General features: G+C 44.7%; 1 protein-coding gene across 3 annotated transcripts in view; it reads right to left on the bottom strand.

Annotated features, from left to right (window-relative positions):
- Positions 1-861: 861 nt before the first annotated feature.
- Positions 862-17,485, bottom strand: part of LOC106578679 (transcriptional repressor NF-X1) — a 28,167-nt gene continuing 11,543 nt past the window's right edge. Inside the window, exons 8-24 of one of the 3 annotated variants that reach the window (XM_014157768.2) lie at positions 17,268-17,367; positions 16,864-17,081; positions 16,686-16,783; positions 11,583-11,613; positions 11,384-11,466; positions 11,081-11,189; positions 10,601-10,720; positions 10,321-10,400; positions 9,868-10,098; positions 9,509-9,582; positions 9,254-9,352; positions 9,093-9,134; positions 8,044-8,142; positions 6,881-6,947; positions 6,057-6,202; positions 5,740-5,847; positions 862-1,265 (exon numbers count right to left, since the gene is read on the bottom strand). In XM_014157768.2, the coding sequence (XP_014013243.2) occupies positions 1,190-1,265; positions 5,740-5,847; positions 6,057-6,202; positions 6,881-6,947; positions 8,044-8,142; positions 9,093-9,134; positions 9,254-9,352; positions 9,509-9,582; positions 9,868-10,098; positions 10,321-10,400; positions 10,601-10,720; positions 11,081-11,189; positions 11,384-11,466; positions 11,583-11,613; positions 16,686-16,783; positions 16,864-17,081; positions 17,268-17,367 (1,781 nt within the window). In that variant the 3' untranslated portion in view covers positions 862-1,189. Of the gene's footprint in view, positions 1,266-5,735; positions 5,848-6,056; positions 6,203-6,880; positions 6,948-8,026; positions 8,143-9,092; positions 9,135-9,253; positions 9,353-9,508; positions 9,583-9,867; positions 10,099-10,320; positions 10,401-10,600; positions 10,721-11,080; positions 11,190-11,383; positions 11,467-11,582; positions 11,614-16,685; positions 16,784-16,863; positions 17,082-17,267; positions 17,368-17,485 lie in introns of those variants that run through there. The other 2 variants (XM_014157769.2, XR_001322500.2) reach the window with 2 other exon arrangements.

Below are 17,485 nucleotides of genomic sequence, written 5' to 3'. Positions count from 1 at the left end.
GCAGGGCGCAGCCATGGGTGGGGGGCAGGTCCAGCCAATCAGGAGTTTTTCCCCACAAAAGGACTTTAATACAGACAGAAATACTCCTGTTTCATCAGCAGTCCATATGTCTGGTCTCAGACAATCCCGCAGGTGAAGAAGCCGGATTGTGGAGGTCCTGGGCTGGCATGATTACTTGGTCTGTGGTTGAGGCTGGTTGGACATACTGCCAAATTTTCTTAAACGACGACGTTGGAGGTGGCTTATGGTAGAGAAATTAACATTTAATTATCTGGCAACAGCTCTGGTGGACATTCTTGCAGTCAGCATGCCAATTGCACATTCCCTCAAAACTTAAGACAGCTTTGGCATTGGGTTGTGTGACAAAACTGACCATTTTAGAGAGGCCTTTTGTCCCCAGCACAAGGTGCACCCGTGTAATGATCACACTGTTTAATCAGCTTCTTGATATGCTACACCTGTCAGGTGGATGGGTTATCTTGGCAAAGGAGAAATGCTCAGTAATAGGGATGTAAACACATTTGTGCACAACATTTGAGAGAAATACACTTTGTGCATATGGAACATATCTGGAATATTTTATTTCAGCACATGAAACCAACACTTTTGTTGTTGCGTTTTTTTGTTGTTCAGAAAATATATATCACCTGAGCATCATAATGTTGATAGTTAAATGCAACCCAATTGATCATGGCCAAAATAACAAACTTTAAAGATTACATTACAGAACATAAGTAAGCCTTTCATTTTAAAAAACACCTGATTATATTTTCATAAAGTATTATCTTGTGTAGTTTTATAGCATTTCTAACAATGTGAATACAGGTTCTCTGCATTATATTGTTAAAGTAAAGCATCAACACCATTGAAAAATTGCTTTATTGAAATAAGGTATGGCATGTCCCCTCAGAATACAACAATTGCACTTTGAGAACTAGTGAAAATGGTTAACTATTCAAATGCAATCCATGATTATTTTGAAAGTCTGGAGATTCGCTCATGGTATTTGCATATGGCAGTTAAACACTTTTCACTTGGTTACAAAACTAAAACAGTATTGCAGTGATATTTTCTCTTGAAGGCAAACAACAAATGAGGTGAGATGGCATTACAGATTTCAGACCATCTTGGAGCAGCAGATACATTATTTACTATTATTACTTCGAGGTTTGCTTGTTTTGGGCCTTTATTAATCCTGGACATCGAAGTAGTCGATCGCCGGCTCTTCCTTGACCGCCTTGGACCAGCTGCTCACACCATCAGTCCTGATGACAAACACAAGAACCACAGTTAACTAGCTGTAGCTGGATAGTTACAAGTCATTGGGACATTGAGAGCCTACAAACTAAGGTCCAATTCAGGCCCATGTTCTCAGTTCCAATTTAGGCCTGTGTGTGTGCGGAGTCTTTCAGTGTGTGGAGTGAGGAGTCTTTCATTGAAAATCCTAGTCATTGGCGACTCCATTACCCACAGTACTAGACTTAAAACGAATCATCCAGCGATCATACATTGTTTACCAGGAGGCAGGGCTACCGACGTTAAGGCTAATCTGAAGATGGTGCTGGCTAAAGCTAAAACTGACAAGTGTAGAGATTATAGGGATATTTTTTATCCACGTCGGCACCAACGATGTTAGGATGAAACAGTCAGAGGTCACCAAGCACAACATAGCTTCAGCGTGTAAATCAGCTAGAAAGACGTGTCGGCATCGAGTAATTGTCTCTGGCCCCCTCCCAGTTGGAGCTCATCACTCCCCCTACAGCCGAGTCTCACAACTCAATCGCTGGTTGAAAACTTTTCTGCCCCTCCCAAAAGATAGAATTTGTAGATAATTGGCCCTCTTTCTGGGACTCACCCATAAACAGGACCAAGCCTGGCCTGTTGAGGAGTGACGGACTCCATCCTAGCTGGAGGGGTGCGCTCATCTTATCTACGAACATAGACAGGGCTCTAACTCCCCTAGCCCCACAATGAGATAGGGTGCAGGCCAGGCAGCAGGCTCTTAGTCAGCCTGCCAGCTTAGTGGAGTCTGCCACTAGCACAGTCAGTGTAGTCAGTTCAGCTATCCCCATTGAGACCGTGTCTGTGCCTCGACCTAGGTTGGGCAAAACTAAACATGGCAGTGTTCGCCTTAGCAATCTCACTAGAATAAAGACCTCCTCCATCCCTGCCATTATTGAAAGAGATCGTGATACCTCACATCTCAAAATAGGGCTACTTAATGTTAGATCCCTCACTTCCAAGGCAGTTAGTCAATTAACTAATCACTGATCATAATCTTGATGTGATTGGCCTGACTGAAACATGGCTTAAGCCTGATGAATTTACGGTGTTAAATGAGGCCTCACCTCCTGGTTACACTAGTGACCATATCCCCCACGCATCCTGCAAAGGCGGAGGTGTTGCTAACATTTATGATAGCAAATTTCAATTTACAAAAAAAAGAAAAATACATTTTGCATAATACCCTAGATGCAGTCACACCCCTAAAAACATTTGTCATAAGAAACTAGCTCCCTGGTATACAGAAAATACCCGAGCTCTGAAGCAAGCTTCCAGAAAATTGGAACAGAAATGGCGCTACACTAAACTGGAAGTCTTCCGACTGGCTTGGAAAGACAGTACTGTGCTGAATCGAAGGGCCCTCACTGCTGCTCGACCATCCTATTTTTCCAACTTGAGGAAAATAAGAACAATCCAAAATGTATTTTTGATACTGTCGCAAAGCTAACTAAAACACAGCATTCCCCAAGAGAGGATGGCTTTCCCTTCAGCAGTGATAAATTCATGAACTTCTTTGAGGAAAAGATCATGATCCGTGTGGCTCAAATGGTAGAGCATGGTGTTTGCAACGCCGGGGTTGTGGGTTCGATTCCCACGGGGGACCAGTACGGAAAACATTTATGAAATGTATGAATGCACTACTGTAAGTCGCTCTGGATAAGAGCGTCTGCTAAAGGACTAAAATGTAAATCATTAGAAAGCAAATTACAGACTCCTCTTTAAATCTGCATATTCCTCCAAAGCTCAGTTGTCCTGAGTCTCCACAACTCTTGACACATTGATGAAAATAATCATGGCCTCTAAACCTTCAAGCTGCATACTGGACCCTATTCCAACTAAACTACTGAAAGAGCTGCTTCCTGTGCTTGACCCTCCTATGTTGAACATAATAAATGGCTCTCTATCCACCGGATGTGTACCAAACTCACTAAAAGTGGCAGTAATAAAGCCTCTTGAAAAAGCCAAACATTGACCCAGAAAATAAAAATAACTAAAATCGGCCTATATTGAATCTCCCATTCCTCTCAATTTTTTTGAAAAAGCTGTTGCGCAGCAACTCACTGCCTTCCTGAAGACAATGTATACGAAACGCTTCAGTCTGGTTTTAGACCCCATCATAGCACTGAGATTGCACTTGTGAAGGTGGTAAATTACCTTTTAATGGCGTCAGACCGAGGCTCTGCATCCGTCCTCATGCTCCTAGACCTTAGCGCTGCTTTTGATACCATCAATCACCACATTCTTTTGGAGATATTGGAAACCCAAATTGGTCTACACGGACAAGTTCTGGCCTGTTTAGATCTTATCTGTCGGAAAGATATCAGTTTGTCTCTGTGGATGGTTTGTCCACTGACAAATCAACTGTAAATGTCAGTGTTCCTCAAGGTTCCGTTTTAGGACCACTATTGTTTTCACTATATATATATATATATATTTTACCTCTTGGTGATGTCATTCGGAAACAATGTTACCTTTCACTGCTATGCGGATGACACAGCTGTACATTTTGATGAAACATGGTGAAGCCCCAAAATTGCCCTCCCTGGAATCCTGCGTTTCAGACATAAGTGGATGGCTGCAAATTTTCTACTTTTAAACTCGGACAAAACAGAGATGCTTGTTCTATGTCCCAAGAATCAAAGATCTTCTGTTGAATCTGACAATTCATTTTGATGGTTGTACAGTCATCTCAAATAAAACTGAAGGACCTCGGCGTTACTCTGGACCCTGATCTCTCTTTTGACGAACATATGAAGACTGTTTCAAGGACAGCTTTTTTCCATCTCTAACATTCCAAAAATCAGACACTTTGTCCAAAAATGATGCAGAAAAATGTATCCATGCTTTTGTCACTTCTAGGTTAGACTACTGCAATGCTCTACTTTCCGGTTACCCAGATAAAGCACTAAATAAACTTCAGTTAGTGCTAAACACGGCTGCTAGAATCTTGACTAGAACCAAAAAAATGGATCATATTACTCCAGTGCTAGCCTCGCTACACTGGCTTCCTGTTAAGGCAAGGGCTGATTTAAAGGTTTTACTGCTAAACTACAAAGCATTACATGGGCTTGCTCCTACCCATCTTTCCGATTTGTTCCTGCCGTACATACCTACACGTACGCTACGGTCACGAGACGCAGGCCTCCTAATTGTCCCTAGAATTTCTAAGCAAACAGCTGGAGGAAGGGCTTTCTCCTATAGGAGCTCCATTTTTATGGAATGGTCTGCCTATCCATGTGAGAGACGCAGACTCGGTCTCAACCTTTAAGTCTTAATTGAAGACTCATCTCTTCAGTAGGTCCTATGATTGAGTGTAGTCTGGCCCAGGAGTGTGAAGGTGATACGGAAAGGCACTGGAGCGACGAACCGCCCCTGCCTGGCTGGTTCCCCTCTCTCCACTGGGATTCTCTGCCTCTAACCCTATTACAGGGGCTGAGTCACTGGCTTACTGGTGCTCTTCCATGCCGTCCCTAGGAGGGGTGCGTCACTTGAGTGGGTTGAGTCACTGACATGGTCTTCTTGTCCAGGTTGGTGCCCCCCCCTTGGGTTGTGCGTGGAGGAGATCTTTGTGGGCTATATTCGGCCCCGTCTCAGGATGGTAAGTTGGTGGTTGAAGTTATCCCTCTAGTGGTGTGGGGGCTGTGCTTTGGCAAAGTGGGTGGGGTTATATCCTGCCTGTTTGGCCCTGTCCGGGGGTATCGTCGGATGGGGCCACAGTGTCTCCCGACCCCTCCTGTCTCAGCCTCCAGTATTTATGCTGCAGTAGTTTGTGTGTTGGGGGGGGGGCTAGGGTCAGTCTGTTATATCTGGAGTATTTCTCCAATCTTATCCGGTGTCCTGTGTGAATTTAAGAATGCTCTCTGTAATTCTCTCTCTCGGAGGACCTGAGCCCTAGGACCATGCCTCAGGACTACCTGGCCTGATGACATCTTGCTGTCCCCAGTCCACCTGGCCGTGCTGCTGCTCCACTTTCAAGGGTTCTGCCTGCGGCTATGGAACCCTGACCTGTTCACCGGACGTGCTACCTGTCCCAGACCTGCAGTTTTCAACTCTCTAGAGACAGCAGGAGCAGTAGATACTCTGAATGATTGGCTATGAAAAGCCAACTGACATTTACTCCTGAGGTGCTGACTTGTTGCACCCTCGACAACCACTGATTATTATTATTAGACCCTGCTGGTCATCTATGAACATTTGAACATCTTGGCCATGTTCTGTTATAATCTCCTCCTGGCACAGCCAGAAGAGGACTGGCCACCCCTCATAGCCTGGTTCCTCCCTAGGTTCTGGCCTTTCTAGGGAGTCTTTCCTAGCCACCGTGCTTCTACACCTGCATTGCATGCCGTTTGGGGTTTTAGGCTGGGTACAACACTTTGTGACATCAGCTGATGTAAGAAGGGCTTTATAAATACATTTGATTGATTTCAATGTGTGAGTGCAAAGATGCATGCCTACTTGCTGCTATGTTGTTTGATATGGGCAATGGGTGGGGGAGCCCTTGAGACCCCTGTATCTCTCTCTATCAGGGATGTCAGGGTTGAGTTAGGACAGGCAGACTTCCCCCTGCACACAGGAAAAAGTACAGTTACAGCATATCCTCAGAATAGCAGAGGCACAGCACTGTCTGAATTGTTCACAATACACATCCCTTCATACAAAATATACCCAGCTGATACTGTTGCACAGACAGTATTTACAAAGTATTTTTAAAGCTACAACATGCATCTATTTTGAGATTGTCATAGATTGTAATGCGCATGTGGAGGCGTTACCTGACGGCGGTGATAACCACGTTGCGTTTGGGCTCACTGTCGTAGCTCACGCTCTCTACGTTGTAGACCTCAGCCAGCTCGTGGACTATCTTCCTGTGCTCTCTGTTCATGGGCGGGAAGCAGTGGCTCCTCTTGGACAGTTTACCCTGAAAACGGGTTACACACACACACAAAACACGTCACTCAAGACTTCATGTTTCCACTATGAAAGATTGTTCCGAGTTACCATTTGATTTAAGGTTTAAATAAATGTTGTCCTAATAAACATCGCAAGCTACCGAAGCTGATTCACTGGACATTACGCTGACTAAAGTACTATTTTCCAATGTTCAGAACCAAAAGGGATAACCAACGACAAATAGAACCTTTAGCGAACATCATCAATACCCATCGTAATACCCAAGGACATTCAAATATTTAAAGTCTTTCCTGCACTGCTTCAACTAAGGGGACCAGAAGCTTTTAGCTAAATGCAGACTACGCAAACTGAAGGTCCTCTAGTAAGCTGGTAGCGGTTTAGGGAAACCCAGTCATGTATGGGAAATGCTGGCCCTGTATAAAGTATTTAAATCCAACACCATCTCATCTAACTGCTCTTAAATAATACACACTGTACTCAATTTAAGTGGTGGGTGACATTTCATGGCAAAGAGGCGTGTGTTTATTCTTGTCCCTGTGCTTTAATTCTGTGTTAAATTCACCCCATCTGTGTTCAAAATGGCAACCTATTCCCTATTTAGTGCACTACTTTTGACCACGACCCATAGGGCTCTTAGGGAATAGGGTGTTATTCTGCACACAACCTAAGTCTATTGGTCCCTTACCTTGCTGGCCAACTCAACCAGATTCTTGATCTCCTCTTCAACCTCGCTGACAAACTTCAGATCTTTTCTAAATTTGGAAAAATAAGAAATACGTTATGTTGTGGTAAAGCAGTGGAGAAGGTAGAAAGTTAAGTTCCTTAGCGTACACATTACGAACAAACTGAAATGGTCCACCCACACAGACAGAGTGGTGAAGGCGCAACAGCGCCTCTTCAACCTCAGGAGGATGAAGAACTTTGGCTCGTTACCAAAAACACAAACTTCTACAGATGCACAATCGAGAGCATTCATTCGGGCTGCATCACCGTCTGGTACGGCAGCTGCTACGCCCACAACCACAAGGCTCTCCAGAGGGTAGTGAGGTCTGCACAACACATCACCGGGGGCAAACTACCTGCTCTCCAGGACATCTACACCACCCGATGTTACAGGAAGGCCAAAAAGATCATCAAGGATAACAACCACCCGAGCCACTGCCTGTTCACACTGTTACCATCCAGAAGGCGAGGTCAGTACAGGTGCATCAAAGCTGGGACCGAGAGGCTGAAAAACAGCTTCTATCTCAAGGCCATCAGACTGTTAAACAGCCATCGCTAACATTGAGTGGCTGCTGCCAACATACTGACTCAAATCTCTAGCCACTTTAATAATACAAAAATGTATACAAATGTATCGCTAGTAACTTTAAACAATGGCGCTTTATATAATGTTTACATACTCTACATTACTTCTCATATGCATGTACTGTACTCTATACCATCTACTGCATCTTGCCTATGCCGCACCCCCATATATTTATATGTACATATTCTTATTCATTCCTTTACACTTGTGTGTATAAGGTAGTTGTGAAATTGTTAGATTACTTGTTAGATATTACTGCACGGTCGGAACTAGAAGCACAAGCATTTCGCTACACTCGCATTAACATCTGCTAACCAGGTGTATGTGACCAATAAAATTTGATTTGATTTAAAGACGATCCATCAATGAAATGTGAAAATGTTGTCTCAAAGGGCACCGGTAGTGGCTCGAAGTACATCGGTGCCATCAATTAGCCTTCAAATTGGGAAATACTATCCCCATAACATGCACACGAAGAAAAATATCTGAGAACATGCTTGGCATGCATTAATAATACATTACATGTATTGGTACACCACCTGGCATCTACTCGGAGGCTGTCACTATACGTGGAGGAGGAGGTGCGGATGTTGAAGGGGTCCACTGAAGGAGAAATCTGCAGGGCCACAGCCAATCGCCTGTCAGGACACATACACACAACTAAACATGGGCAGACATTAAAGGTCCACTGATCTAAAGAAGACTAGAAGAGGAAAAGGCTCTGACGTTGACTGCACAGTTTAAGAAAACAAAATCAGTTAGACAGCCTAAAGCAACGTGCTATCAAGTGGCTGTCTGTGTGCAGGGCTCCAAACTAACATTTCCCCTGGTGCCACTAACCTTTTCAGTTGTTGGCACCAGCACATGGTTTGGTCACACCAGGTTTTTCCCCCACAGCGTTAAGCAACAGAAAAAAAATGTGTAATCACTTTATAAAGTCATTCACAGTGCTTTAGATGGTATGATAGAATACTGAGATGTTAGGCTATTTAAAAAATTAGTTGTTTCATCTAACATGTCTAAGAATCCGGTGATTGTCATGAATTGTGGGTTGACAATAGGGTATTGTTATATTTTACTCTTAAAATATGACTCCAGAATGTTGTTGTTCAATAGAAATGAATTTGCCTTATTTATGTGAACTAAAACCATATGCAAAGTATTTTGGGCCCAATTCACCCCGAGGAAGTGAAAGTGATCTAATGTGTTAAGAGTTAACACTAAATATAATATCCAGTGCTAGTAGCCATTTCTTAAATCTATCAGTAAAGGTAATATCTATTTCTTTTTTTTGCAATTGTAGCCTACTACCCTATGCACTCGCAAGGGCCGATGCGCATTCCGCTTTCTTACGCTTCGTATCTCAAAACTATATCAAATTTCTTGCGATCGGTTGTAAAATAGTCTATTTAACAGTTTCAACAGTAGTTGCTTCCAAAGCTGTGTTTTTCCAGCAATTGGATTATTAAAAAATATATATATTCCCGGGGCGCACAACGGGCGGAGAGAGATCAGCAGCAGGCCCTGCTGTGGTTGCAGTCTGTAGCCCTGCTGTGTGCGAGCGCACAACAGCTGTGCAAAAACTGACCTGTTCCTTTCCAGTGCAGCACACCCTTCGTCACACTCCAACCTGAGACGGAACACAGAGACATTCAAATAAGCTGGAAACGGTACACTCATATTTTGTACAAGGTGAATAACTGTGTTTTGTATGCTATAAGCTTTGAGTCAGGTTTGGTCCCATCTTACTTGGTCTGTTTCATCTCCTTCTTAGTGATGAGACCGATGTCTACAGAGTCACCCAGCTGCATGTCAGACAGCTTACTGGCCATGGCAATGGCTGCATACCTACAGCACAGGGACACATACTGGGAACCACTGTTTGGCACTGCATGCACAGTCAAGTTCGGAAAAGTGCACATGGAATAAGTGATAACTCTGGTTTAGAGCACGCATTCAAGGTCGTTGTTTGATTCTACTGTACAGGCACATAAGGGCGCACACCTCTGATGGGCACTGGCTGCCTCCGTGCACACTACCGTTTCCTTTCTCCGGCCGCAGTCACACTGTAGCGCCACCTGTGGGACAGACGTGGAAACTGACATGAAACCCTGGCCACAAGAAGAAGACTGCTGCAGTCCAACACGGCTGCCTGTATCTCCACGTCTGACCCATGTGCCCGAGTATTTGAAGAGTTACGGTGATTTCGGGGGAAAATCTCCATATGTTTAGTGTCAGAATGTCACCCAAAATGTAGTGCAGTCTCTCTATAGCACAGGTGCCACATTTTTTATTTAATTAGCCTTTATTTAACCTGGATAAAATCCCTCGAGTCAGTTGGTTGAACATTTCACTTTTTGTACCTTGGCAGCGCAGGTGTTGCGTGGGCAGCTGGTGCCCTTGTGGCAAGGGGCGTTGCAGGGGTGGCCACAGTCGGCGCGGGGCAGCACACAGGGCTGGCGGCAGGCGCCCTCGGCCAGACATTCTCCCCGGTGGCAGATGCGGCGGCAGCGGTGGACGTCACACAGCAGCACCTTGTTGCAGGTCAGACCACAGGAGATGTCCTGCAGGTGGCACGGAATGTTGCTCCTTTGCTGTGGGGGCCGGGGGAAGAGAAGGCTTTAGTGAAGTATCCCAAATAGCACCCTGTTCCCTATATAGTGCACTACTTTTGACTACGGCCCATGGGGCTCTGGTCAAAAGGAGTGCACTATATAGGGAATAGGGTGCCATTTAGGACACAAACTATACTTTCAAAGGGAAGCCAGTTGAAGGTTAGATAGATGCAGCCAATAAGCTAATATCAGGAAAGTTACCTCATGCTTTCCCATGCACCACTTCTGAGTGAGGTAAGTACAGGGTGGGCAGTTCTCCTCACTGTGGCAATTATGGAACACTGAGGACATAGACAGTATGAGACGAGACCGAAGAATAAACATTCTCAGGCACTATAAAGAGAAAAGTTTCATCCCAAATGGCACCCTATACATATAGTGCCCTAAATAGGAATGCAGCTCGTAAGAGACGTCATGACTTGCAGTCTTCCAGGTGAATTGTAGTGATTTCTTTGGTTCTAGAGGTAGCTCGATTCTTTACCTTGGTGGTCACACTTGTGCCTCCTGGTACACAGGTTCTTACACTCTAAGGGCTTGGTGCCACAGGCGATTGGGGGGAACAGGACAGTCCCCCCACAGTGGCACGCCAGCTCATCAAAACCTATACACAGGAAACAGGCAGGCAATCAGAGCTAATGGGGCCATGTGATCTCAATGATCAAGACAGTGTACTGTATCGCACCAACACATGTTGATGTCAATTGGAGACTAAGTGAAAATTAAGTGGATGTTAAGATTCACCCCCAAAAGTCCACTGGTATAGTAAATGGACTTCCTACCTTGTGAAATAGGATGTGCTCTAGACTTAAGCAAGATAAGATATGGTGAGGAACATTGCCATTTCAACCACAAAGAATCGCAAAGCCTGGGTAAAATGACTAAATTGACTTTGGCGTCTGTGCATCTGCTGGCATGTGAACATCTGTTGGCAGGGCCACTGGGAACTTTGACTGGAACTCACTGGTTTGCCAGCATGGCTGGCAGTTCCCACGGTGACAGAGCTCTTGGCAGCGGTGGAGGCCACAGTTGAGCTTGTAGCCACAGACCAGAGAGCATGTGTGTTCTGCACCCTGTAGGGCGGGGGGGGCATATGTCAGTGTGACACCAGCTAGATAGTAGGCAGGCACATCTGGATGCCCTCTGTAGTGCCATCAGTTCATTCCTAATAACTACTACCAAATTCATTCAGGTATCTAGTGTATGACTTTTACTTTCTGACTGTTCTTTACAAACTGGGTGCCACACACTGCTTTCTGTCACTCACCACACAGCACAGCTCGCCACATTTGTGTCGGCCACAGGAGCGTTTCTTGAGGCAGCGCTTCTCACAGGTAAAAATCAGTCCATCTACAATTTGGAGGAAGGAAAGAGATGAGGACATTATGACAATGGAGGCACTTAAGTACAAGAAAAATCTACTTTTAGTAAGTACAGTGGCTACAACAGAATGAAAAAAATCTCACCTTCATTCTGGATGGTTGCACAGGGAACATCCTAAAAACAAAAAGAGAGTTGGTCTTCAGGGATGCTCTTTGGTAGAACAGAATAACACCTCCATTTGCAAACGTGCACAATCTATACAGAACTATTGAAATTGGCGCTGGAGGAGATGGCTGCCGTTTTACAGTCCCTTAACCAATTGTGCGTGTTTTTTCACGTTATTTGTAACATATTTTGTAGATAATGTTTCTGACACCGTGTCTTATGACCGAAAAGAGCTTCTAGATATCAGGACAGTGATTACTCACCCCGTATTGGAGGAATACTTTTTCCTTTAACAAGTCGGACGGGAAGGATTTACTTCAGACGCCCGACAAGGCCCTCATCCCCTGTCATTTGCAGGAGAAACAGAAATGTCGGGGACGAAGATCTGGGTGCCTTGTAAGGATCTGGCGGTGAGCGGGTCATCTCCATTTACCATCGGTCCTATTAGCCAACGTACAATCAATGGAAATTAAAATAGACGAACTACGATCACGTATATCCTACCCACGGGACATTCAAAACAGTAATATCTTATGTTTCACGGAGTCGCGGCTGAACGACGACATGAATAACATACAGCGGGCGGGTTTTAAGATTTTTCGGCAGGATAGAACAGCAGCCTCTGCTAAGACAAGAGGTGGCGGTCTATGTATATTGTAACAGCTGGTGCACTAAATCTAAGGAAGTCTCGAGGTTTTGCTCACCTGAGGTAAAGAATCTCATGATAAGCTATAGACCACACTATTTACCAAGAGAGTTTATCTATATTCTTGAAAGCTGTCTATTTACCACCACAAACTGATGCTGGCACTAAGACCACACTCAATGAGCTGTAAACCGCCATAAGCAAACAGGAAAACGCTCATCCAGAGACGGCGCTCCTGGTAGCCGGGGACTTTACCTGTTGGGGCTAGGGGGCAGTATTGAGAATTTTGAAAAAAATGTGTGCCCATTTTTAACTGCCTCCTACACCAACTCAGAAGCTAGAATATGCATATTATTGTTCAGGTTTGATAGAAAACACTGAATTTTCTAAAACTGTTTGAATGGTGTCTGTAAGTATAACAGAACTCATATGGCAGTCAAAACCCTGAGACAAATTCTGACAGGAAGTGGATACCTGATGTGTTGAATTACCTTTAAGCCTATGCCATTGAAACACACAGGGGCTTATTAATCGTTGAGCACTTCCTATGGCTTCCACTAGATGTCACCAGTCTTTACAAAGTGTTTTGAGTCTTATACTGTGAGATCTGACCGAACAAGAGCCTTGGAACGGTGGTGGCCGATTAGACTCTGGCGCGCGAGTTCATGTTGGGTACTCTCGTTCCAATACGTTTTAAAAGAGAATGCAATCGTCCGCCTTGAATATTATTCATGTTCTGGTTAAAAAAGGCACTAATGATTTATGCTATACAACATTTGACATGTTTGAACGAACGCAAATATTTTTTTCCCCCTCGTTCATGAAGAGAAGTCCGGCGGGCATAGATCATGTGCTAACAACACGGAGCTTTTTCGAACAAAACTACATTTGTTATGGACCTGGGATTCCTGGAAGTGACATCTGATGAAGAGAATCAAAGGTAATGGATTATTTACATAGTATTTTCGATCTCTCCAACATGGCGGTTAGTCTGTATCGCAAAGCGTATTTTTCTGGGCGCAGTGCTCAGATTATTGCAAAGTGTGATTTCCCAGTAAGGTTATTTTTAAATCTGGCAATCCGGTTGCGTTCAAGAGATGTAAATCTATAATTCTTTGAATGACAATATAATATTTTACCAATGTTTTCGAATAGTAATTATTTAATTTGTTGTGCTGATTGACTGGCGGTTATTGGAGGGAAACGATTTCCTCAACATCAACGCCATAGTAAAACGCTGTTTTTGGATATAAATATGAACTTGATAGAACAAAAAATGCATGTATTGTCTAGCAATGTCCTAGGAGTGTCATCTGATGGAGATTGTCAAAGGTTAGTGCATAATTTTAGCTGGTTTTCTGCTTTTGGTGACGCCCGTCTTTGAATTGATAAAACATTACACACAGCTATTGTCAATGTACTCTCCTAACATAATCTAACTTTATGCTTTCGCCGTAAAGCCTTTTTGAAATCGGACAACGTGGTTAGATTAAGGAGATGTTTATCTTTCAAAGGGTGTAAGATAGTTGTATGTTTGAGAAATTTGAATTATGACATTTAATTGTTTTCAAATTTGGCGCTCTTGATATTTCACCTGTTGTTCATTGGGTGTACCAGGGGTGGGACGCTTGCGTCCCACATAGCCCATAGAGGTTAGTGCAGGTACACTTAAATCAGTTTTACCAAATTTCTATCAGCATGTTAAATGTGCAACCAGAAGGGAAAATAAATAAATAAATAAAAGAAAACTCTAGACCACCTTTACTCCACACACAGAGACGCATACAAGCTCTCCCTCGCTCTCCATTTGGCAAATATGACCATAATTCTATCCTCCCGATTCCTGCTTACAAGCAAAAACTAAAGCAGGAAGCACCAGTGACACAGTCTATAAGAAAGTGGTCAGATGAAGCAGATGCTATGCTACAGGACTATTTTGCTAGCACAGACTAAAATATTCTGGGTATTTTCCGATGGCATTGAGGAGTACACCACATCAGTCACTGGCTTCATCAATAAGTGCATCGACAATGTCGTCTCCACAGTGACCGTACATCCATACCCAAACTAGAAGCCATGGATTACAGGCAACATCTGCACTGAGCTAAAGGATAGAGCTGCCACTTTCAAGGAGCGGGACTAACCCGGAAGCTTATAAGAAATCCTGCTATGTCCTTCCGACAAACCATCAGACAGGCAAAGCATCAATACAGGACTAAGATCGAAACGTACTACACCGGCTCCGACGCTCATCGGATGCGGCAGGGCTTGCTAACTATTACAGACAACAAAGTGAAGCACAGTCGCGAGCTGCCCATTGACACAAGCCTACCAGATGAGCTAAATTACTTCTATGCTCGCTTCCAGGAAAGTAACACTGAAACACGCATGAGAGCGAGCATCAGCTGTTCCGGACGACTGTGTGATCACGCTCTCCGCAGCAGATGTGAGTAAGACCTTTAAACAGATCAACATTCACAAGGCCGCAGGGCCAGACGGATTACCAGGACGTGTACTCCGAGCATGCGCTGACCAACTGGCAATTGTCTTCACTGACATTTTCTACCTGTCCCTGACTGAGTCTGTAATACCAACATGCAGACCACCATAGTGTTTGACCAAGAACACTAAGGTAACCTGCCTAAATGACTACCGACCCATAGCACTCACGTCAGTAGCCATGAAGTGCTTTGAAAGCCTGGTCATGGCTCACATCAACACCATTATCCCAGAAACTCGAGACCCACTCCAATTTGCATACCGCCCCAACAGATCCACAGACGCTGCAATCTATTTCACTCCAAGCTGCCCTTTCCTACCTGGACAAAAGGAACACCTATGTGAGAATGCTATTCATTGACTACAGCGTTCAACACCATAGTGCCCTCAAAGCGCATCCCTAAGCTAAGGCCCCTGGGAGTAAACACCTCCCTCTGCAACTGGATCCTGGACTTCTTGACGGGCTGCCCCAGGTGGTAAGGGAAGATAACACATCCACCACGCTGATCCTCAACACAGGGGCCCCTCAGGGGTGCGTGCTCAGTCACCTCCTGTACTCCCTGTTCACTCATGACTGCATGGCCAGGCACGACTCCAACACCATCATTAAGTTTGCTGATGACAACAGCGGTAGGCCTGATCACCGACAATGAGACAGCCTAGAGGTCAGAGACCTGACCGTGTGGTGCCAGGACAACAACCTCTCCCTCAACATGATCAAGACAAAGGAGTTGTCGCTGTTCGCTGCTCTGGCACCACAATGGTGGAACAAGCTCCCTCACGATGCCAGGACAGCGGAGTCAATCACCATCTTCCGGAGACACCTGAAACCCCAGCTCTAAGGAATACCTGGGATAGGATAAAGTCATCCCCCCCCAAAAAAAGATAGATGTACTAATGTAAAGTGGTTGTTCCACTGGATATCATAAGGTGAATGCACCAATTTCTAAGTCGCTCTGGATAAGAGCGTCTGCTAAATGCCGTAAATGTAAATGAGTTGATTATGTACTACAGGAAACAGACTGAGAATGGGGGCGTGCTCATCGACGGGGTTGTAGTAGAGCAGGTTGAGAGCTTCAAGTTCCTTGGTGTCCACATCACCAACAAACTATCATGGTCTAAACACATTAAGAAGAGGGCACGACAAAACCTATTCCCCCTCAGGAGACTGAAAAGATTTGGCATGGGGTCCTCAGATCCTCAATAGGTTCTACAGCTGCACCATAAAGAACATCCTGACTGGTTGCATCACAGCCTGGTAGGGCAACTGCTCGGCCTCCGACCGCAAGGCACTACAGAGGGTAGTGCGAACGGCCCAGTACATCACCGGGGGTCAAGCTTCCTGCCATCCAGGACCTCTATACCAGGCTGTGTCAGAGGAAATCCCTAAAAATTGTTAAAGACTCCAGCCACCCTATTCATTGACTGTTTACTCTACCGCACGACAAGCGGTACTGGAGCGCCAAGTCTAAAAGGCTTCTTAACAGCTTCCACCCCCAAGCCATAAGACTCATGAACAGCTAATCAAAGGGTTACCCAGAACCCTCTTTCACACTGCTGCTACTCTGTTTATCTATGCAGTCACTTTAACTCTACCTACATGTACATATTACTTCAAATACCTAGACTAACCGGTGCCCCCACACATCAACTCTGTACCGGTACCCCTGTATATAGCCTCGCTATTGTTATTTTACTGTCGTTTAATTATTTGTTACTTTATTTTCTATTTTTACCTTAACACTTATTTTTTCTTAAAACTTTGTAAAGCATTGTTGGTTAAGGGCTTGTAAGTAAGCATTTCACTGTAAGGTCTACACCGATTGTATTCAGCGCATGTGACAAATACAATTTGATTACATTTTAAGATTTGCCCTCACGATACAAGCATGATTCAAACACCATAGATGTACAGTACTCCTTTTTGGGGACTAACATTGATCTTAGAGCCACATCTGCATTTGATGGTGGAGGTGAGTGAGCAGGGGCCACAGCAGCCCTCATGGCACAGCTTCTCACAGATGTGGATGGTCTCTGTAATGACATAGGGGAACAAGTCAACACATTTAAATCCCATAGAAAGAACATACATGTGGACACACTGTCGGTCTTACCGTTGGATCCACAAGGCAGGGGTTTGTTGCAGGTCTTGCCACAGGAAGGGATGGGGTCAGAGCAGCTGCGGCGCTCGGGGTAGCCCAGCTCCAGGAGCTTGGCCAAGACCGTCTGCCCACAGGGGCAACTCCTCACCAGCCTGGGGGAGCGTGGGCACGGCTGGCACGGCCCACGGTGGCACACCTGCTTGCATCGGTGGGTCTCACAATCCAACATCCTGGGAGCAAGAAAATACTGCGAATCAGAATATCAATCAATAATATACAAGGCATGATTGGAGCAAGGAAAAGGATGCTCCGCAAATCTGGCAAAGACATTACTGACTAATCTTCAGGCGGAAATAGATCATATTCTCAAAGTAGTAAAATACAAAGTTGTTTCCTATCTGCTGGTTAGAACTTACTTGCCACATGCTTTCTGACAGGAGAAGTGTCCTGAGCCGTCAAAGCAGTCTTTATCCGTCCCACACAGCACCTCCCGAGAGACAACACCACAGTAGCACACTGCAACAGCACGTCAGCAAGTCAAAGGTTAAGAAAAACAGGAGACTGCATCAGTGTAACGCATTACCACAGCTAAGACATTAAGACCAGGACGAAGTCATCACTATTTTTTATATTA

This window comes from Salmo salar, chromosome ssa19, assembly GCF_905237065.1.
Source record: "Salmo salar chromosome ssa19, Ssal_v3.1, whole genome shotgun sequence".
Taxonomy (NCBI): domain Eukaryota; kingdom Metazoa; phylum Chordata; class Actinopteri; order Salmoniformes; family Salmonidae; genus Salmo; species Salmo salar.
Note: the sequence above shows the minus strand (reverse complement) of the source record. Positions and strands in the feature narration are given on the sequence as shown.